Here is a 23,113-nt window from a genome sequence, read left to right on the forward strand (position 1 = left end):
ACAGTGTGTAATATTGGTCTCCTTATTTAAGGAACGATGAAAATGTTTTGGTTACTAGACTAATATCTGGGATGTGCAGGTTGTTGTATGAGAAAAGGTTGGACAAGCTAGACCTGTATCCTCCGTGAGAAGTAGTTTGACTGAAACAAAATCCCGGAGGGTTTCTGACAATTTGGGGAGGATGCTTCTTTCTGTGGGAGAATGTAGAACTAGGGGTCAGTTTAGTCAGAAGTGAGTTTTTTTTTTATTCAACTGCAAAGTCTTTGGAACACTTCTTCAAAAGGGGGTAAAAGCAGAGCCCTTGGATTTTTTTTAAGGCAGCGATGGGCCAATTGTATTTTTAATGTAGCGACCTGGATAAACAAAAGGGTGAAAGATTGTTGGGGGTTGGAAGTAATGTGGAGCAATCAGACCAGCCGTGATCTTCTTGAAGTTTTCTCCTATGTTGGTGCTCACTATTGTAAGGTGAGGGCACTACCCCAAGAGGGTTAAAGGGCTTGCACCAGTTTGGGACCGGATACCTTTTGGGGGGGGGGGGGAGGGGGAGAGGGCTGGTGCAGGATGAGCCAAGCCTCCCTGGGTCCCAAAGGGTTAACCCAGCGCTGTCACGCTCCCGGAAAGCTCTGGAGGAGAGGTTTCAGCAATGTGCTTGTTGTTGAGTTCGCTCTTTCCAGATCGGTGAGAGCGTGGGATCCCTGAAACCACTCGCGGGCACCAATCCGGCTCCAGCTCAGCTCTCTCCCCCCCCCCCCCGGGGTCTGGTCCCCGCACACCCACACCTCCCAGAGTGGCAGTGGGCTTCACTGGGAAGAGCCAGGGCACAGGGCGCTTTAGCAGGAGCTGGCTGCACAGATGTATCTGCGGGCGGTGGCGGTGGCACTCTTCATGCTGTACTGTGGGACAGCATCCAGCGGCAAACAGAGCACTGAGCACAAAGGTAAACCCAGCAGCTCCTGCACCTTCCTCCAGCCTGGAGACTGCTTCCACACTTCACTCTCATCGCTTCCAGTCTCACACTCACTCTGACTGCTGCACTGATCGTTTTACACTGATTTATGTGTGTTTTTATAACTGTCGGTGTCAATGTGTCTGCATGAGTTTCCGATGTTTTGGGTGAGTTTGAAATTTGTACAAATCTGCCGGAAATCTAGGTCGGGGGTAACCTCAGGTCTCCGGATTGGAGGGAGGATGCGACGGGAGGTTTGAAAGCCGGAGTCTCTCTCTCTCACACACACACATACACACACACACACAGTCTGAGCGGCTATGTCAGTGTTCCCTAACCCGGTGTGTGTGTGTGTCCGGGATGGTAGTGGCTCTGCTCCGTGTGCCTTCAGGGACAGTATCCAGCTGTAACCTACAGAGCATCCCCAGAGCTGCCGGTGAGAACCTCATTCAGGGAGCTCCCTCATGGACCACACGGCTCTCTGTCAGACGGTACACCGTGTTCTCACATCTGGCTAGGTCTTAAATGTATCTATATACCTGCCCATCAATCTGTCAATAACTTCAGCTTTTCGTCTGTCTCTCTCTCTCTCACTCTGTCTCGTTTTCTACCTGCCTCTCTCTCTATCCATTTCTTTACCACCTGTCCAGGTCTACCTATCTGCCTCTCCAACTGTATGTGTCTATTTGCTCCTCTCAGTCTCACCCTCTCTGTTCTCTCTGTCTCTGTCTATCGCTCTGGTTACTCTTACTATCTTTGTATCTCACTGTCTCTTTCTGTATGTCTGTCTTATTATTTTTCTGTCTCTGTGTCTGCCTCCTCCCTTTTTAACTCTATCTTTCTCACTATCTTTGTCTATTTACTCTTTATCAATTTCTGCTTCTATCTGTCCATCATCCATCTCTTTTAATCTTCTTTTAATTTCGAAAATTTAGAGAACGGGACGTGATTTTATTGAAACATATAAGATTTTCAGCAGCTTCGCAGGGTGGATGGGCAAAGATTTCTCCGTGTGGGAAAGTCTAGGACCAGAGAGTATGCTAGTGAAGTAATAGCTTGCCCACTTAAGGCAAAGATAAAGAGGAATTTCTTTTTCTCTCAAAAGAAAGTGAAATGTGGAATTCTTTACTGTGGATGGTTGTTGAGGCTGCATCATTAGCTATATTCAAGGAGGAGAAAGTGAAGACTGCAGATGCTGGAGATCAGAGTCAAGAGTGTGGTGCTGGAAAAGCACAGCAGGTCAAGCAACATCCGAGGAGCAGGTGCATCAAGGTTTCGGGCATAAGCCCTTCATTAGGAAGCCCTTCTCCTGCTCCTCGGATGCTGCCTGACCTGCTGTGCTTTGCCAACACCACACTCTCGACTCATTAATTAGTTAGATAGGTTTTTAATCAGTAAAGGAATCAAGGGTTTTGGAGATAAATGAGGTAAACGAAATTAAAGATTATCAGATGAACCAGGATTGTGTTGACTTGCAGCTCGGACTCAATGGACTGAATGGCTATTTTTGCTCCTATGTTGTACCATTAGACCATAAGTCTTCTGGTCTAAGCAATGATGCTATTGGTCTGTTTCTCTCTGAACCGATTAATTAGCCACTTTCTCATTCTCTTTCAATTTCTCTATCACTCCAGGTCTGTCTCTCCCTCTATCTGTATCTGCAACAGAAATTACACTTCAAAAATCCTTCTGTGACTGTCAAACACTCCGAGACATCTGGAGATCCTGAAAAGGAGTAAATAAATGCAGATCCTTCTGTTTGTTACATTTCTCAAAGGATCTCTAAAGGCATGGTGCTGTTTTCTACATTGCTTTCAAACATTTTATGTTTGACCTTGGAGTGCAGGTTCATAGTTCCTTGAAAGTGGAGTTGCAGGTAGACAGGATAATGAAGAAGATGTTTGGTATGCTTGCTTTTATTGGTCAGTGCATTGAGTGTAGGACTTAAGAGGTTATGTTGAGGCTATACAGGACATTGGTTAGGCCACTTTTGGAATATTGCATTCACCTGTGGTATTCCTGCTTTAAGAAGGATTTTGTGAAATTTGAAAGGGTTCAGAAAAGATTTACAAGCATGTTGCCAGAGTTGGAGAGTTTAAGCTATAGGGAGAGTCTGAATGTCGGAGGCTGAGGGATGACCTTATAGAGGTTTATAAAATCATATGGGGCATGGATAGGATATGTGGTCAAGGTCTTTTCCCCAGGATAGCAAAGTTCAAAATTAGAGGGCATGGATTAAGATGAAAGAGGAAAGATTTAAAAGGGAGGTAAGGGGCAAACGTTTCACAGAGAAGCTGTTGCATGTATGGAATGAGCTGCCAGAGGAAGCAGTGGAGGCTGGTACAATTACAACATATAGAACATAGAACATTACAGCGCAGTACAGGCCCTTCGGCCCTCGATGTTGTGCCGACCTGTCATACCAATCTGAAGCCCATCTAACCTACACTATTCCATGTACGTCCATATGCTTGTCGAATGACGACTTAAATGTACTTAAAGTTGGCGAATCTACTACCGTTGCAGGCAAAGCATTCCATAACCTTACTATTCTCTGAGTAAAGAAACTACCTCTGACATCTGTCCTATATCTATCATCCCTCAATTTAAAGCTATGCTCCCTTGTGCTCGCTGTCACCATACTTGGAAAAAGGTTCTCGCTTTCCATCCTATCTAACCCTCTGATTATCTTGTATGTCTCTATTAAGTCACCTCTAAACCTTCTTCTCTCCAATGAAAACAGCCTCAAGTCCCTCAGCCTTTCCTCATAAGACCTTCCCTCCATACCAGGTAACATCCTAGTAAATCTCCTCTGCACCCTTTCCAAAGCTTCCACATCCTTCTTATAATGCGGTGACCAGAACGGTACACAATACTCCAAATGCGGCCGCACCAGTGTTTTGTATAGCTGTTTAAAAGACATCTGCTTGGCTATATGAACAGGAAGGGTTTAGAGAGTTATGGGCCAAAGGCTGGCAAATTCCAAATTAATTTTAGGATATGTGGTTGATATGGAAGTTTCACAACATCTTTCTGATAGGAAGGAGACCAGAATTGCACACAATATTCCAACAGTGGCCTAACCAGTGTCCTGTACAACTGCAACATGACCTCCCAACGCCTGTACTCAATAGACTGACCAATAAAAGAAAGCATACCAAACACCTGCTTCACTATCCTATCTATCTGCGACTCCACTTTCAAGGAGCTATGAACCTGCATATATCTCCTGCTAAGATTTGCTGTCCCAAAATGCAGCACCTCGCATTTATCTGAATTAAACTCCATCTGCCACTTCTCAGCCCATTGGCCCACCTGGCCAAGATCCTGTTGTAATCTGAGGTAACCCTCTTCGCTGTCTACTATACCTCCAATTTTGGTGTCATCTGCAAACCTACTAACTATACCTTTTATGCTCACATCCAATTAATTTATATAAATGACAAAAAGTAGAGGACCCAGCACCAATCCTTGTGGCACTCTACTGGTCACAGGCCTTCAGTCTGAAAAACAAGCCTTCACCACCAACTGCTGTCTTCTACCTTTGAGCCAGTTCTGTATCCAAATGGCTAGTTCTCCCCGTATTCCATGAAATCTAACCTTGCTAACCAGGGTGGTACAGTGGCTCAGTGGTTAGCACTGCTGCCTCATAGTGTCCCAGGTTCGATTCCAGGCTTGGGTGACTGTCTGTGTGGAGTTTGCACATTCTCCCCGACTCTGCGTGGGTTTCTTCTGGGTGTTCCGGTTTCCTCCCACAATTCAAAGATGTGCAGGTCAGGTGAATTGGCCATGCTAAATTGCCTGTATTGTTAGGTGCATTAGTCAGAGGGAAATGGGACTGGGTGGGTTACTCGTCGGAGGGTCGGTGTGGACTTGTTGATCCAAAGGGCCTGTTTCCACACTGTAGATAATCTAACCTAATCAGTCTCCCATGGGGAACCTTGTCGAACGCCTTACTGAAGTCCACATAGATCACATCTACCACTCTGCCCTCTTCAATCCTCTTTGTTACTTCTTCAAAAAACTCAATCAAGTTTGTGAGACATGATTTCCCACGCACAAGGCCATGTTGACCATCCCTAATCAGTCCTTGCCTTTCCAAATACATGGACACCTGTCCCTCAGGATTCCCTCCAACAACTTTTCCACCACCGACGTCAGGCTCACTGTTCCCTGGCTTGTCCTTACCACCCTCCTTAAACAGTGGGACCATGTTAGCCATGGATTGAAGGATCTATTTCCATGCTATATAACTTTATGACTCTATGACTCTCTTCATTTCCCTGTCCCTCCTTACACTCCATCTATCCATCAATCCATCTCTCCAAATCTGCATCCATCCACCCTCCCTCTATCTACCCTCCCTCTATCATTGTATTCTTCTGTCCCTCCCTCTGCAGAAAATTGAGTGTGGCTGACAAGAAAAAAAAAAGAGAGAGTTCAAAAGTTCTGCCGATCTGTGGAGAGGGAAACAGCGTTGATGTTTCATGCCAAATTCTTCAAGATACTGGTGTTTCTGTCAAGGAATGCTCTTCTGGATGCCCCTTTGATCAGTGATCACCTCATCTCTGGGTGCTCCAATATCTGGATGCTCCAGTACTGAGTGTAATATCCCATCTACAAACTAAGTGACAAGCTAAACATGTTAAGCTCAACAAATGAGGAGGTGGTGTCTTGTTTGGCATTCACTAAATAATAATGATTTGGAGATGCCGGTGTTGGACTGGAGTGTACAAAGTTGACAATCACCTGATGAAGGAGCGTCGCTCTGAAAGCTAGTGTGCTTCCAATTAAACCTGTTGGACTATAACCTGGTGTTGTGTGATTTTTAACTAAATAATAAGACAGTGTTCCTGCCTGTGTCCTGATTATTGTAGGTACCTTTGTAGGAGAGTCTAGGACCACAGGATGTCATGAATGTTTAACTATGTGAGTGTCTCATGACTACGACAGGTTACTGGGGACAGGAGAAAAGTGAAGTTAAGTCACAACCTAAGTAGCCACAATCTTATCAAAAGATGGAGCAAGCTTCAGGGTGTGAATGACCTCCTTTTGCTCCTAATTTACTTGTTCTATGTGAGCAAGTACAAGTGTCTACAGTGTAAGCATCTCTGGCTACAAGTGGTGTCTTTGAATTGGTTTCTCTTTCAGTGAGTTTAATTGGTGTGTGTGTGTGTGTGTGTGTGTGTGTGTGTGTGTGTGTGTGTGTGTGTGTGTGTGTGTGTGTGTGTGTGTGTGTGTGTGGTGTGTCTAACATTCTCTCTTTGTAGTCTCTGGGCTGCATTTCATTGAATTCAGAATGTGAGAGACTGTATCATTTCTCTCACTTTATTTGTTAAATCTCCATATAACTGCATCAGTTGCTACACTGTCTAACTCAGTGCCAGTGTTTGCGCACAGCTGTACATCAACAGATGGACTCTGCTAGGAATTCTGAGCAACATCAGTGACAGCGCAGTATGAAATCTTGATCCAAGACCCAGTGAAAGCTTCTAGAGGACAAAGTTTCAGCTGTTTCTACTTAACGTATTGCCTCTGAAATTTCACCAAGTGTCTGTCAGTCCTGGTTCAGTAGGTAACACTCATGCCTTTGAACAGAGGCTTCTGGAATAGAATGATAAGAAATAAGAGTTACATAAATTCAACTTGTTATTTCACACTAAGTTCTCCTCATCTGAAGATCTATAGGGGCTCTGAGTTAAATGTTGTAATGACCTGTGGAGAGAACGATGTGCAGGAGGCTGGCAAATGAAAACATTTTCTTTAAAATTGGTGACTGAGAGAATCCAGGATATATAGTCCAGCAAGTGTTCCTTCAGTTCAAGGGTAAAATATTCCAAGGGTAAAATATTCAATAAATCAATAAAAGATGTAATTGTAAAAGTTTTAAGTAACATCTGTTCAATGACAATGTCAGCTGAGTCCCTCCAAGAAACATTCTAGTTCAACAACTTTATAGAATATTTTGAAGAAATAACAGGATAGATAAAGAAATTGCAAAGAGTGTGACTTGTGTGGATTTGGGTAAAACATTTCATAAAGGTCCCGCACAGGAGACTATTGGCAAAGATATTGGTTTGTGAAATTACTGCCAAATGGATCGAAAGTTGGTTGTGTAGTAGAAAGCAACGTGTAGGCGTAAAAGGAAGTTTCTGAGACAGGAATGATGTGGTGAAAAATTCTACTAGGTCTGTTCTTATTTACCATCCATGTAAGTGATTTGGACTTTAGAACTGAAGGAACTATAGGTGCAAAATACAAAAGGATTTGCAACGGATTCATAAGCTTCAAATAGAACTGCAGACTCCATCTGGAGCACTGTGTTCAGCTTTGACCACCGTGCTTTAGGAAGGATATACTGACGCTGGAGGGGTTTCAGTGCAAATTCACCGGAATGAGGCTTAAATTATGAGTACAGCTCTGTGTATATGTGTAACCGTGTACAAGCCAAGTTCTTTCCGTGCAGCATTTCAGCTGATCAATATTAAACAGAAAGTTGTCTGGCAGAAAAGAAACAACCAACAGACTTATGTAAGAAGCTATTGTAAAAATACCCCCTAAAGTGTAGCTAAAGTACAAAGAAACACATACAATGAACACCATACTCAGGTAACAAAAACATGGATGTGGAAATAAAAGAAATACTTGCTTTTAAATAGCAACTTTCACAGTTTTAGGTTGTCTCAAGTTACAGCCAGCGACAATGCTGACTAGACTTCAAAATTGGCTTACTGGAAAGCATTAAAGACATTTCAAGGATGTATTGCTCTATCAATGCAACTTCTTCCCTTAACATAAGGCAGTGTCAGTCATCAGACTTACAAACAAAACAAAAATACTGGAAATGTTCAGAGGGGTTTGCAGTACCCCAGTCGGGAGAAAATATAGTTAGTGTTTCACTGACATTTCATTAGTGCTGGGGAAAATGTGAATAGAAATATCCAGAAAACCCAGGGTTTGGAAAGCAGATTTCAGAAAAGAATATAAACTAGAGGGAAAGGCATACAACCAACGAAGAACAAAGCAAAATGGGGCACAGGTTGCTATCTAAAATTGTTTGAACTCAACAGTGAGTCCAAAAGCTGTCAGATGCCGAATTGGGAGATGAGGAGCTTGTGTTACACTTCATTGGAACAATGTGACAGATAAAAGACAGAAATAACACTGTCTGGGTAAGATGGAAAATTAAAATGTCAGGCAATTGTTAGCTCAGCTCATGTTTGCAAACTGAACAAAGTGTCCTGCGTTAGGTCTCTCCAGTATGGTGTGTGGTGCTGGAAAAGTGCAGCAGGTCAGGCAGCATCTGAGGAGCAGGAGAATTGATGTTTTGGGCATAAGCCCTTCATCAGGATTTCCTGATGAAGGGCTTATGACCGAAATGTTGATTCTCCTGCTCCTCGAATGCTGCCTGACCTGTATCCTTTTCCAGCACCATACTCTTGACTCTGATCTCCAACATCTGCAGTCAACACCTTTTCTTCCCCAGTATAGTGCAGACCAAAAGATTCAGTCTGGAGGAGAGGAAATGTGCATGTAGAAGGGCATTGAATAGAATGAACATTATCAAGGGACTCTGTCAATTCATGGTGGAGGTGAATTATTGCCTGGAGGATTAAAGAAAAATTACATAATTAGTATAAAATATAATTACCTTGACAATACTTATTCACACACTGCTGCATATACAGATTCTATTCCATTATCCAAACAAATTTAATGAAGACTGAGAAAGTGGGAAAATTGATTCGAGTCTGTACATGAAGCAGGGTATCAATAAGTTTTGTCCAGGTAACTATGGGAGTCAATAGCTTATAATAAAAATTGACTGACCACGATCCCCAGAAATTAACACAAAGAAATCAAGGAAGGGTGGGAAGAGCTGGATCATGTGACTGGACACTTAGCCTTAAGAAATACTCATCAAACTCCATCAGACAATTCTTGAACGTTTTCATCTTAACTTTTCATCAAAACATTTTTTTGGAGGTTTAGTTTTTTAAAAGTTCTGTTTGATAGCCAAAATGGAGCCAAATTAAGCCTGCTAACTGGTCAAAATTAAGAGGGCTGTCCAGAGAGAATAGATTGGGTGGAATGGGTTTATATTGTCTAGACTTTAGAAGGGTAAAAAACATTTGAATTTTCTTCTAATGTGGGCAGTTTCCCTTGTTGAAGACTCCAGATGTAGGTGTCATTGACTCAGAATAAGGGATCAACCATTTAGGACTGAGACAAGGTGAAAATTCTTCAAAGCCTTGTGGATCTTTGGAAGTGGCTACTCCTGGAGACTGTGGCAGCACAGTCATTGATCATCACGAATACTGAGATTAATGGGTTTCGCGTAATTATAAAACTAAAGAATGCATTGGCAAAGTTGAGACAGAAGCTCCATGATCTCATTGTATGGCAGAGGAAATATAAGGGGCTGAATGGCCTATTCCTGTTTATATTTTATGTATTCTTATAAATGATGGCAACAGCTTTAAAATCTAACCACTTATTAAAAGACCAAGCTGAAGTGAATGAATAACTGGTACTTGCCCAAATCATTAAACAAGGAATTGGTAAACAAGACCACGTATTAGAACATTTGATTAACCACAAATTAAAACAAATGTTTAATAAGCACACAGGGTACTTGAACAAATGCTATGAACAAACAGAATTAGTAACTCTACAGAGAAGAGGGCAGTATCACACTGCCTGATCTGGCAACTCAAAACTGAGCAACCAGAAACTCATGTGGGGTATCAGCAGGGTAATTCAAGATGGGCAATAAATACTAGCATTACCAGCGAAGCCCACATTTCATGAATGAACAAAAAGTAAAATCTAGTGCCAAATAAATGCAGCAGAACACAAAGCTTATGAAGTTTATGTCTGACATTGAGTTGGTAATGCCAAATCCTGGTGGGGCTGAAAGGTCAAATAGCTTTGAGTAATGAGCACGTCCAAAGATGTTTTAGTCTATTTCAGTGTATTTCATAAACTACTCATCTTAACAATATGATTGCTTGACATCATATAATTCATATGTTCTTCTGAGTCATTTGGTTCTGAAATTAACTCTCTGTCTTCCTGTGGAATGCTCTTTTTAGTTCGAGAGTACCACGTTGACTATCTGTCAGCAGTTCTGATGCCTCTTCATTTTTTCCAAGTTCTTTTCCCAACCAACCTAACCTTTCCCTTTCAAAGTACTTAACACACAGTCATTCCCTTAAAGCCATTCTCCCATATATAGCTGGATGCCTCAAAATTGAAATCTCTTTTAACTTCCCACTCCATCCTTGGTTTAGAAGCCTTGCTTCATAAACCATTGTTTCTGAGCACTTTGTTCAAGCCTCTCTAAGAACCTAGAGATTTCCTTCTTTCCTGTTCCACACCTGGAAACATTACCTTTTATATGTTGCATTTAGAAATATTCATCCCCTTTTGATATCAGGGAAGGCTCAGGGATTCCATTTCCTGGCGTTAAACCCTTAAATAGACAGGCACCAATAGCTTTTAATGAGTATATTTTACCCACTCAAAAGAAGTCACACTTATTTGCTGGTAATGTAATACATTTTCCTTTATTTTTCCTTTCTCTGGTTTTAATGACTACAGTAACAACTGAGTAACAACTGATCTCCTTAAGTTTACCTCGATATATTTTATCATAGTCAAGCAACATAACGCCCCATTCAACTTTGACAAGTCAGAATGTGTCAACTCCTGGTCATTACTATTGGAACCATTTGTCATTTCTTTTGCAGGTTACTGTTGGAAGCACCAATGATTCTTCAAATGAGCATTTCCTGTTTTCCCAGCATTTATGTTAAAATCAATCTTTAGACTATTTTTCTTAAATCATAAACAAGGCTTTGTTAGAGAATTAGATTTTGAAGGTGAAAAAGTATCAGGCAAGGCAAAAGCAGGTTAGGTCAAGAGTTTCATCGTATAACATCAAGAAAACTGCTTTTTTGTTGTTACAATAGGATAAAATACAGCCTTAATTCAAATTGAGAAAATTTTGCTGAATATTTTTCTTTTGTGGTCCCTGATTGGTAGAAGCATTGCCATAGACAGGGTGCCTATAAATACTGATTGACAGTTAACAGTTAGGTTTTGTTTAACAGAGTCAGGTTGACTCTGGTTGGTCAGAACATACTTTGAGACATGAACCAGGGAACGGTTGTCACCTATTTTGTTGACTTGAAACAGGTGCAATGTATGCTCTCTGAGAAGAACAGGAGCTTGTGTATTAATATGTGTGGCTTTCTGTCCACACAGAAAGACAATACCATGACAAATCTAAATTGGTTTCCTGCTTATTTGGGTTTATCCAGCAAATGTTGTCCAATTACAGAATTGTATCTAATGTTGGATACTGTGCTGTGTGTTTTGCAAGTGCAGGCTGCTTGGCTACAGTCAGTTTGTGTGAAATGATCTGCCTGTGTTTGAGACATACAGTCTTCAGATCTAACATCACACCACACCAGCACTGAAATTCATATAGCACATTATTCCTTTGTGTGATAGGTCGAACGCCTTTTTGGCTTGATGACAGCATTCTGTTAGTGGCAAACAGCATTCATATATTGACTATGCCTTGAGTCAATATTGTTAATTCCAATTGATAATAATTGCATTTGAGTAGCCATCCCTTTTTCAGATGAGGCCTTAAAACTGAGGCCCACTTCTTGTGTTTACATTGAATGGGCAGTACTCTGAATAAAGAAATTACAGATTTAATCCTTGCTACACGGGCTTGAGGCTGTGAACCAAGCAGATTCTCCAGTGTAGTACTGAGGGAGTGCTACATTGTTGGAGGTCACATCACTTGGATAGAGAGTTATACTAAGTCTCTTTGTCCTCTCAGGTTGATGTTTAAAATCTTATAGCATTACTTTGGAGGAGTGTTTTTCAACATTTGGCCAATATTTATTTTCAACCAACATTCATGGAAATAGATTATTCAGTGATTTACAGTTTGTGGGAGCTTGCTGTATGCACATTAGCTCTGAAAATACAGCAACTACCATAGTTCAAAAGTACCTCATTGACTGCAATGTGCTATGGAACATCCCGAAGACATAAAAAACACTGCATAATCGCAAATCCTTTATTTCTTTGCCAAATCCAAGCTGAGTTGTAAGCCATCAAGACTTGTATTGGAGTCAACAATGAAATGACCCAAGCAAGTTTCAAGGTCAGCTGTGAATTTCACTGTTTGTTAATTTTTCCTAGGTGCACTCTGATGTCCAGAGATACATGAACTCAAATGCAAAGGCAGTAACTGTGCAGATTCACTGCTGTGTCAGTTAGCAGTGTAGGTTTCTTTCTCTCTCTCTCCCTCACTGACCATGTGGTCACTGCCTTTTGTTTGTCTTCCTCCTTTTAAAGCTGCTATTGTTTTGATCTTTTTTCCCCAAAATTCCAAAACAATGCAACAGCATGTAAAATAGTAATTGCTGCTCCTGGAATTCAATGAAACCACCTCCAACACCTAAAATACTTTAAAAAAGGAGCAGCCACAATTTATTCCCATCCTCCATCTTGGTGGATAGGATAGTGAAGAAGGTGTTTGGTATGCTTTCCTTTATTGGTCAGAGTATTGAGTACAGGAGTTGGGAGGTCAAATTGCAGCTGTACAGGACATTGGTTAGGCCACTTTTGGAATATTGTGTGCAATTCTGGTCTCCTTCATTTCAGAAGGATGTAGTGAAATTTGAAAGGGTTCAGAAAAGATTTACAAGGATGTTGCCAGGGTTGGAGGATCTGAGCTATATGGAGAGGCTGAATAGGCTAGGGCTGTTTTCTCTGGAGCGTCGGAGTCTGAGGGGTGTCCTTATACAGGTTTATAGAATCATAAAGGGCATGGATAGGATAAATAGATAAAGACTTTTCCCTGGGATGGGGGAGTCCAGAACTAGAGGGCACAGGTTTAGGGTGAGAGGGGAAAGATATAAAAGGACTTTAGGGGCAACTTTTTCACACAGAGGGTGGTGCATGCATGGAATGAGTCACCACAGGAAGTGGTGGAGGCTGATACAATTGCAGCATTTAAAAGGCATCCGGATGGGTATATGAACAGGAAGAGTTTAGAGGGATGTGGGCCAAGTGCTGGCAAATGGGTCTAGATTAGGTTAGGATATCTGCTCAGCATGGATGAGTTGGACCGAAGGGTCTGTTTCCATGCTGTACATCTATATGACTCTAAGTTAGATTCTAGGTGATGTTGGCAAATCACTGAGCTCAGTTCTTGAATACCATGCTGAAACTAGGAAGCATGGAGCCAACCCTGAATGTCCTTCAGTCCCCAGGAATTAAAAATAAACCTCCACATAACCTGGGTGAAATATGATCAGGAGGTTATTAAAACTATGGGAGTAGGTGTCTTGTTTCTCATTTCCCTCATACACTTTTCATTAATTATTTTAAACATTTATAAATGAGAGAGATGCAGCTTGACTAGAGTTAGAAAATTGTTGAATCAGCTAATGAAAGGATTTGTTTGTTTTCCAATTGGCGGAGTAGGTAATGTCCCATCAGATTTGATAAAGTGAGAAGCAAGTGGCAGAGCACACAAAGTGGACAGTGAAAGCCTCCAGGTGTTCTCAGCAGTGCTCTGGTCTCCATCACGTATGAAACTCCAAACTGCACTATAAGGATCATCCTGAAGGTAAAATGAGGGAATCCAGACTGACCATTTGTGAACCTTGCAAGCTATCAATTGATAAATACATCAGGAATCTTCAGCCCTGAACAATGATGTTGCAAAATGGGGCCATGAATTAGAAACATTGAAAATAGGAGAAAAAAGGGAGTCACAGTGTCACTCTCTGTCCATAAACCAAGCTGCAACCTGCATTTTGATAGTTCTTAGGGCTAAAAGGATCAAAGGGTATGGGGAGAATGCTGGGTACAGGGTACTGAGTTGGATGATCAGTCATGATCATATTGAATAGTGAAGAGGGTTTGAAGGGCTGAATGGCCTACTCCTACTATGTTTATGATATATTGTGTAGATGACATTAACACAGATGTTTTCAATGGTAGTCTATTTCATACAGCCCAGTTGCCTATTTAGTAGATAAAGTTTCAGACAGCGTCTGCCGCTTGTTAAACTACAATTCCCTTTGCAAAGTGATATTGGATATAAGTCATGTTGAACATTCAGAGATTTCCTTGCTCTAGTTGGCACAGGTGTGGATAGTTCCCAATCAGCATGTTCTGAGATGTTATGACATATCTCTGGAGCAGGTGGGACTTAAACCTGGGTCAAGGAGGTGAAAATGGATACTGCAGATGCTGGAGATCAGAGTCAAAATTAGAGTGGTGCTGGAAAAGCACAACAGGTCAAGCAGCATCTGAGGAACAGGAAACTTGACGTTTCGGGCAGGACCCCTTCACCATTCCTGATGGAGGGCTCCTGCACGAAACGTTGATTTTTCTTGCTCCTTGGATGCTGCCTGACCTGCTGTGCTTTTCCAGCACCACTCTAATCTTGACTTAAACCCGGGTCTCCTGGTTCCAAGGTAAGGGCACCACCACTGGCTCACTGTGTATAATGAGCAATTCATGTTAAACACCATTTTCCACTGTCAGTGCCCAGTGGTCCATGGTCTCTGTTGCCAGAGTATACAGATGGCTCATATTTCAGCTTTGTGGAAATACTTCAGGTTGGATTGAATTCAGAGTAGCTAATAGTCCATAGCTTGGGGCATATCAAAGATATCTGTAATCTGGTACAATTACGGTATGACACTTTGATGGAGACCTAATGAGCAGCTAATTCAAGTTGTTTAATCTCTTTGATTACTGAACATCCAGATGACCTGACACTTTGATTGACAGCTGTCTCTGTGCTGGAAATGTAATTGAAAGGGCAGAACCAATTAACCTGTGGAAACTCTTCGACAGATGTGTCTTTCGAGAAGAGTTTCTGCTGATCAGGAAGGACAAACGTTGTGTTTGATATTACTCATTCTACTTGTTTAATAATAAATAAATATTTATTAAATTGCATTTTGCCAACTTTCACCTTTCTCGTCTTAATTATTGTTTCATGTGAACAGTATGGCAAACACCAGTTATTAATAATACTTGATCCAATAATCTGAGAGGGTAATGGTATGAGGAAACGTTTTGCATTTAACTGAGTTTAACAATATGAAGAGTATACTGTTAGATTCAAGTTAAGTTTAACAATCCTCTCGTCTTCGCCCCCCCCCCCCCTTGTTAAATTCAGGGTGACAAGTCTACTACTTTAATATTCCTGAACTGTCAGGATCAAAAACCTATTTTAAAAAGTCCATCACTGATCACCATTTTTGACATCTTACGAAGGTGCAGCTGGCAATCTGAATACATCTACTTCTGTAAATTGGAATTTTGTTGTGCTCCTGATACTGTGTATGCTGTAAAAATAGGGCAACACAGCTACCTGATCAACGGAGGGTTATAATGGCAAGGTCAGGCATGCTCACTGGGAAGTATTATTTTGGTATAGCAGGGTAAACGTGTGTTAACAACTCGCACCAACCACTTTTAAAGTTCTAAATACTTTATAACCAGCCTGTTCAGGGATGTTATGATACACCTCTGGAGCAGGTGGGACTTGAACCAAGGCCTCCAAGGTAGGGACACCACCACTGTACCACAAAAGCCTTTTGCTTACAAAATTCTAAATAATTTGTGCAATTGAGACTCACTTGTTTTTCATTTCCCATTCAAGTGCCTTGCGCCATTCCCACACTTAATACATGGCTGTGCAGATTGTATTTGAGCCCAGTTTTCAATCTTCGCATTGTGGGAGGACAGACATATGACTGAAGGTGATTGTGAGGATCCTGTATAAGTGGCACACAGACCAATGTGGCATTGCCCAGCTCTCATTGGAAAATTCCCTTCCACCCCAGGTCACTTTGCGAAACTCTCTGAGCTAGAGTTCGAAATATCAGACAGCCCTGCCAACTTACCTGGGTTTTTAACCCAGGAAATGTTAGACAGTTCAAAACTTACTGTCAGAACCACCCATCAGGAGTTTCCTAGGAGTGGTCTCTGAGCTAAGAATTTGTCTATGCTCCCGTGTAGAGCTTCTTTCAATTATTGAATTATCAATTCAAAAATAACTAGCTCAGCTTAATGCTTTAAAGAAGATGTGATTTGGACGTGCCAGTGTTGGACTGGAGTGTACAAAGTTAAAAATCCCACAACACCAGGTTATAGTCCAACACGTTTATTTGTAAGCACTAGCTTTTGGAACGCTGTTCCTTTGTCAGGTAGCTGTGGAAATGTTATGTAAAGAAGATACAAGGTGAGTTTATTACACAAGTAAAACTGAAAGTTACAGAAATAAGTGAGAAAGCTATGAAATAAAATACAATGTTTTAAAGTAAGGAAGAATATAAGTTAGGTATGAAGATGAAAATAAGATTAGTCTCCAAGAGCATTGCAGACCTGGCTTGCTTAAAGATGTTCAGGTTTTCGACCAGATTCAGCAGCTGAGATTACCTGTGAAGCTGCTGCAGGTGAGCTCAGCCAACAGAACAGATTCTAGAAGTGAGTGAAAGCTCCTTGTGTCTGTTCTAAGGCAATACAGATGGTGGCTCTTATTAATCTACTTCAGTACAGCAGCTATTTTCTGTACTGGATATTCCTCTACCTTCCTGTTGAGAAGCAATTTCTGTTTCAAGAAAGCTTCTTCATAGTGTTCAAATAGTCCTCTCTTTCAATAGCTGACCTCAGCAGCTTTAATACTATCAAACATAACACCTACAAATGTTAACTTTGATGTATCATTGTTCCACAAAGCAAAGCAATTACGATGGAATTCCTTGTGCCCTTCTGCCTGTCTCCTGTTCTCACAGAAGCTGAACAATTTGATGTTCAATAGACAGTCCTGGAATTCTTGAATGCTCCTTTTCACTGTCTGATTGTCTGCTTTTGACAGCAGTTTGAAACCACAGGAGAAGTCGTGTCATTTTCAGAAGCTATTTTGTAAGACTCCAAGTCAATTTTAAAGACAGATTAGCTTTCTTCATAAAATATGTAACATTGCAGCTACAGCTTTGTGACATTAATTTAATACTTGGGTAACTCCATAAAGGAAACAGCCGACTATCCTCAACTTCCATCAATCTCCCCGCAACGTGAACTGACTATCCCTCCGACTGATTACCCCCTGACTCAACCACCCTGGACCAAAAACACCCCCTGCCCTGGCCATGAGTTGACCCACCCACTTATGCACCTACTCACCCACCTACACACCCTACTCACCTACCTACAAACCCAAATGTATCTATCAACTCCAGCCACCTACCAACCTCAATGATCCCACTCACCTGCCCATTCTGTCTCTCAACCACTCACCCATACATCATTCATTCAACCATTTGCTATGATCCAAATATTGGACCTTCAAAGTTACCATGTGATAGCTGGTACATATAAGGGGAGCAAGTCCTTTTTATTCCCTAACCTTACTCGGTTGACAATCTGGGAATGTCAAAGTGCGTATTTCTGTGACAACCAGAAGAGAATCTGGTAGAAATATGCAACAGTATTGGGTCGGAGAATCTTCACAAACAGAGTGACAAAGCATTCAACATTGCTGCTCCTCAGCAGGTTCATACAAAAGACCCCCTCAGCAGTGGGATCTGACTGCATTTATAAGTTAGTTACTGGTTTACTTCTCTTGTACTTACTCTTTCTTCAGCATTCTCTTCTTGTTACAATCCCTCTTAATGTCACCACTGGATAATTCAGATTCCAGAATGAAATCGAGTTTGATAGATAACATTTGCTTTCTTTTAATTTGATGAGGCAGTCTTTCACTGAAACATAAAAATACAAGACTGCAGATTCAGTTTTAATAGGTAAACGTAAGGTTATTACATAGGAGAAACTAAAAAATGGAAATAAATCAAACTAATCTATTCAAATATAATGCAGTTTGAAAGATTTCAAAATGCATGGCAGAATAAAGTCCCATCTACTTCTCAATGCCATAACTTTATAATAACTCAAAATAAAACCAGAGAAATGTTCCCTTTCCTGCCCATTCTGTATATTAAGCTTATCTGCTGTTTTCTTCACTTCCTGTTCTGTGAACTATGAAGTATTTTCCTTGAATCTCATACCACTGAGTTACCTTTCTCACCTTTGAATAATAATATAGAATTCTAAGCAAATACTCCTGGTCCAGATGTTTTCACAAACGGAAACTTCTACACTGAGGCAAATTATTTCCTTAAATGCCATTTTCCTAGGAGAAACTATTCTTCCATCTGATTTCATTCAGGACCTTCAAACTGAATTCAGAAATTTTTAAACATATTTGCTCAACCTAAAATTCGCTAATCTAATGGCTTCATGTTTATTTTCTTCCCTCCTATCCTAAAACTATATAGACTGTCAGTCACAGTTGGAAGTACAAAGGAAATCCACACAATAGCTTCCAGAAAATGGAGGAAGAGGGAGAGCAAGAGGGTGAGAAGAAAGATGAGATATTGGAGGAGATGGGCAGAGTGAAGAAAGACATGGAAGAAGAGCAAGAAGAGACAGAAGAGTAGACAGATGAAGAAGAAGAGGAAAAAGTACAGGGGAAAGGAGTGGTGGGGTGGGGTCAACAGTAGGAAGAGGAAAAAACACTGCTTAAAGCATGCATTTAAGCTAATGTCCCATCTCCAAACTGTTTTTCCTCTCAAAAGTCCTTAAGTATTGTTGCCTCCCAAATTTCTGGCCATATTTCCTTGATGTCCATATTTGAATCTCCCAAGTTAGGTATCAAGCCGTATCACTGTCACTGTACCAAAACAGCTTTTATCGATGTCCTGTGTGACTGTACTAAATGTGAACTGCCCTTCCTTATTCTCTTGACCTGTCTGCAGCCTTGCACACCATTCTCCTCCAACAGTTCTGCACTGCTGGATAAGACTGCACCCTGAATCCAGTTTTATCTTTCTAATCGTGGCCAGAGACTCACCATCAATCATCTTCTCAAATCATTTTTCCATGGACTCATCTCTTCCCATCTCTATGATTTCTGCAAAATCTCTGTCCTCCTCCATAATAGCCTCCTGAGCATTCCTGATTTTAATTGCTCCAGCAGTGATGACAGTACTCACAAAAGCAAAACATTGCGGATGCTGGAGATCTGAAGCAGAGAATGCTGGAGAAATTCAGCAAGTCTGGCAGGATCTGTCAGGAGAGAGATAGAGTTAATGTTTCAAGTCCAGTATGACTTCTCTTCAGAACACGCACTGGAAGTGTTAACACTGTTTCTCTCACCAGAGATGCTACTGGGTCCAGTTGAGTTTCTCCAGTGTTCTTTAGGTTTGATTTGTTGAAGTACCTTCAACTTCCTGGGCCCTAATCTCTGGAAGTCTCCCCCTACACCTGTCCACCTCTCTATGTTGTTTTCCTCCTTTACTCCTTGAAACTTGCCTCTGACATCATCCAACCTAACATTGTTCTATGTGGCTCGATACTAATTTTCTTTAATACTCCAATGAAAGTCTTGGGATACTTTATTATGTTAATTTCATCTTAAAGTTGCTATAGTAATGTAAGTTTTTGTTATTCAGAGTCCCTGTTACTTTGCAGCTGTTCATTTTGCACCTATTACAGCACATTTGTACCCATCCTCCTGTTACAGTGCATCTGATTAGTACGTACATGATAATGTGCATCTGTTTATTGTGCTTTTGATATATGGATGACTGTTATTGTGTGCCTCTTAGTGTGTATCTGTCTTAAGTTTAACTTTATGCCGGGCACCTTTTAAAGTGGATGTGTTTCTGGCAGATTGCACCAGGTTTGTGTGCCTGTTCACTATTCTGTTATAGTGCACCCATTTACAATATAGCTGTTACTATTTCCTGTTTATTCTAGATATGTTATTGTGCACCTGGTGTTGTTCATTTGTGATAGTGCACGTGTTCCTGTGTCTGTCACTGCCTGCTTACTGTGCATCTGTGTGTGTTCCTATGTACCAGCTAACATCCACCTGTTACCATCCATCAATTCATTATCTCCAGTTAGTACCCACCTGCTTACAGTGCGTTTCTTACTGAGGGCTGGATCTAATGCTTCACGATTAATAGGTTTGAAGTTGTGGGAATTGTGGCCTGTTCACTGATTACTCTCCAATCCTGACCCAGTACAGCTACACAAGTTGTGGGGTGGAGAGAACAATGATTGGTTGCTTGTCGGTAGATCATTGTAGGGGTTTATTAGAACAATAGAATTTTACAGTACAGAAAAGAGGTCATTCAAAACATCATGTCCATACTGACTCCTGAAAGAGCAACCCAGCTTGTCCTACTCTCTAGCCCTATCTCCATAGCCGTCTAACTTCATCTCTTTCAAATATATATCCAGCTCTCTTTTGCAACCTTCTATGGAATCCACTTGCCCCACTCACCCAGGCAGCACAATCCCAAATCCTTACTACTCTCTGAGTAAAGAAGTTTCTCCTCATCTCACTCCGAGCTCTCTTGCTGACAACCTTGAAATTGTGACCCCTAGTTACTGACAGAACAACTAATGGAAACAGAACATCCTCTTTAAAATCCTGGCAAAATTCTTCATGATTTTGGTCACCTCTTCATCTTCTTTGCTCCAAGGAGAACAAGCCTAATCTCTCTAATCTTTCCTTTCATGTAAAATCCTTTATTCTTGGGATCATTTTGGTAAATCTGCTTTGAACTCTTTCCAGGACTTTAACATCCTTCCTTAAGTAAGATGCCCAGAACTGAACACAAAACTCCAAATGTGGTCTGAGCAATCATTTGTAGAGGTGTAGCAGTATTTCTTGCTTTTACACTCTATGCTTCTTTTATAAATCCAAAGTTCCTATAAGTCTTCTTCATAACTGTTTCAACTTGCCCGGCCACACCTTCAGAGAATCATGCACATGAACCGTCTGCTCCTGTACTCCCCTCAAATTTGTATCGTTGTAGCCTGTATTGTCTCTCTACGTTTCTTTTATCAAAATGCATTACCTCACATTTCTCTGCATTAAATTTCATGTGTCCATCCACTTGGCCAAACTGCTCCTCGGATGCTGCCTGAACTGCTGTGCTTTTCCAGCACCACTAATCCAGAAACTGGTTTCCAGCATCTGCAGTCATTGTTTTTACCTAATTGGCCAACTGGTCAATGTCCCTCTGAAGTCACTCAGCATCATCCTCACAATTCACTATTCTCCCTAGCTAAGTGCCATTTGAAATTGAGAGATTTTTCCCTCAGCACCCATCTCCAAATCATGTATATAAATCAGAGAAATCAAGGGTCCCAACACAGTGGGCGGCACGGTGGTACAGTGGTTAGCAATGTTGCCTCACAGCGCCAGAGACCCGGGTTCAATTCCCGCCTCAGGCTGACTGTGTGGAGTTTGCACATTCTCCCCGTGTCTGCGTGGGTTTCCTCCGGGTGCTCCGGTTTCCTCCCACAGTCCAAAGATGTGCAGGTTAGGTGAATTGGCCATGCTAAATTGCCCCTAGTGTTAGGTACAGGGATAAATGTAGGGGAATGGGTCTGGGTGGGTTGCGCTTCGGCGGGTCGTTGTGGACTTGTTGGGCCGAAGGGCTGGTTTCCACACTGTAAGTAATCTAATCAACACAGATTCCTGGGCACTTGTCTCCAATCTGAGAAATGCCCATCTATACCTACCCTCTGTTTCTGATCATATATCAAACCTCTAATTCATACTGCCAAGGACCATAATCCTAAACATTTCTAACCTGCCATGTGGCACCATATCAAATGCTTTCTGAACATCCAAATATACAACATCCACAACACTACCCTCATCTACTGTCTGTGTCACCTCATCAAAGGACTCAATTAAATTTGAGTTTTGACATGACATGCCCTCAGCAAAGCCATGGTGACTGTCTCTTATTAATTTATTTTTCTTTAAGTATATATTTACCTTACCCCATGTATGGCCTTCATCAGTTTTCCCACTATTGATGTTAACCTGACAGGCCTGTAGTTTGATGGGTTATCCTTTGTCCCTTCTAAAACAATGGTGTCACATTTGAAATTCTCCAATCCCCTAGGTGATCTGAGAAGCTATGAAAATTTCTGTCAATAATTCGCTCCCTTAACTCTCTTAGTAATTTAGTATGCATCTGATCTGGGGCTGGCAACGTCTGTCTTTCTAGCACCTTGTCTTATCCATCACTGTACTGTTCAGTTGCTCAACACCCACATTTTCAACTAGGCCGTTGCCACCATCTTCTGATTTGGTAAAGACAGAAGCAAAATATTCATTTAGTATCTCTGCCATATCCTTTGCTTCAGTGAGCAGCTTTCCCTGCTTGTTGCTTATAGACCCTGCTCTATCCTTCACTAATCTTTTACTATGAATATGTTTGAAGAACATGTTGCTCTTTGTTTTAGTGGCTGCAATTCTTTCCTCACTTTTCCTCTTACCCTTCCTTACTTCAGCTTTAGCTCCTCTCCTGCATTTGAGGTACTTCCTTATTCTATTGCTATTATTATTCTGGTGTGCATCTTATGCCTCCTTTTTCTTCCTTGCATTCTCATCCTTACTCATCCAGGGTTTTTGATACCCTGTATTTTTCTCTCAGTCTGCTGTTACCTTTCCTTTTAACTCATTCCTGTGTGGAATGTGGGTAATGCGGGCAAGGAGGGCATTTGATACATATCCCTAGTTGCTTTTCAACTCATTGTGTTGGTAGGCCATTTCAGAAGTCAGGTAAAAGTAAAAAAAAATTGCTGTGGGTCTGGAATTTAAAAATAGACTAATGATGACCATATAAATACTGTCAATTATCATAAAAATCTATCTAGTTCACAAATGTCCTTTAGGGAAGGAAATCTGCCATCCTGACTTGGTTTGGCCGATATGTGACTCTAGACCCACAGCAATGTGGTTGACCCATAAACCCACAGCTCACAGTTAAGTGAGTTCTAACATCATGCTCACACAACAATTTGCCTCCTAGTCGCACAAGTAGCACTTTCTACAGCAGTCATAGAGTCATAGAGTCATACAGCATGGAAACAGACACTCTGATCCAACCAGTCCACATCGACCATGTTCACAAACTAAATGTCCCACCTGCCTGTACATGACCCACATCCTGTCAAATATTTCTTATTCGTGAACTTACCCAAATATCTTTTAAATGTTGAAACTATACCTGC

The 23,113-nt window shown here is 41.3% G+C and overlaps 1 protein-coding gene across 2 annotated transcripts in view; it reads left to right on the plus strand.

Moving 5' to 3' along the window:
• The first annotated feature begins 728 nt into the window (after positions 1 to 728).
• The window catches only part of rspo4 (R-spondin 4), a 40,440-nt gene continuing 18,055 nt past the window's right edge, over positions 729 to 23,113 (plus strand). For both annotated transcript variants that reach the window (XM_043710034.1, XM_043710035.1), the window contains exon 1: positions 729 to 937. In XM_043710034.1, the coding sequence (XP_043565969.1) occupies positions 853 to 937 (85 nt within the window). In that variant the 5' untranslated portion in view covers positions 729 to 852. The remainder of the gene's footprint in view (positions 938 to 23,113) is intronic.

The sequence above is a fragment of the Chiloscyllium plagiosum genome, chromosome 20 (genome assembly GCF_004010195.1).
Source record: "Chiloscyllium plagiosum isolate BGI_BamShark_2017 chromosome 20, ASM401019v2, whole genome shotgun sequence".
NCBI classification, from domain to species: Eukaryota; Metazoa; Chordata; class Chondrichthyes; order Orectolobiformes; family Hemiscylliidae; genus Chiloscyllium; species Chiloscyllium plagiosum.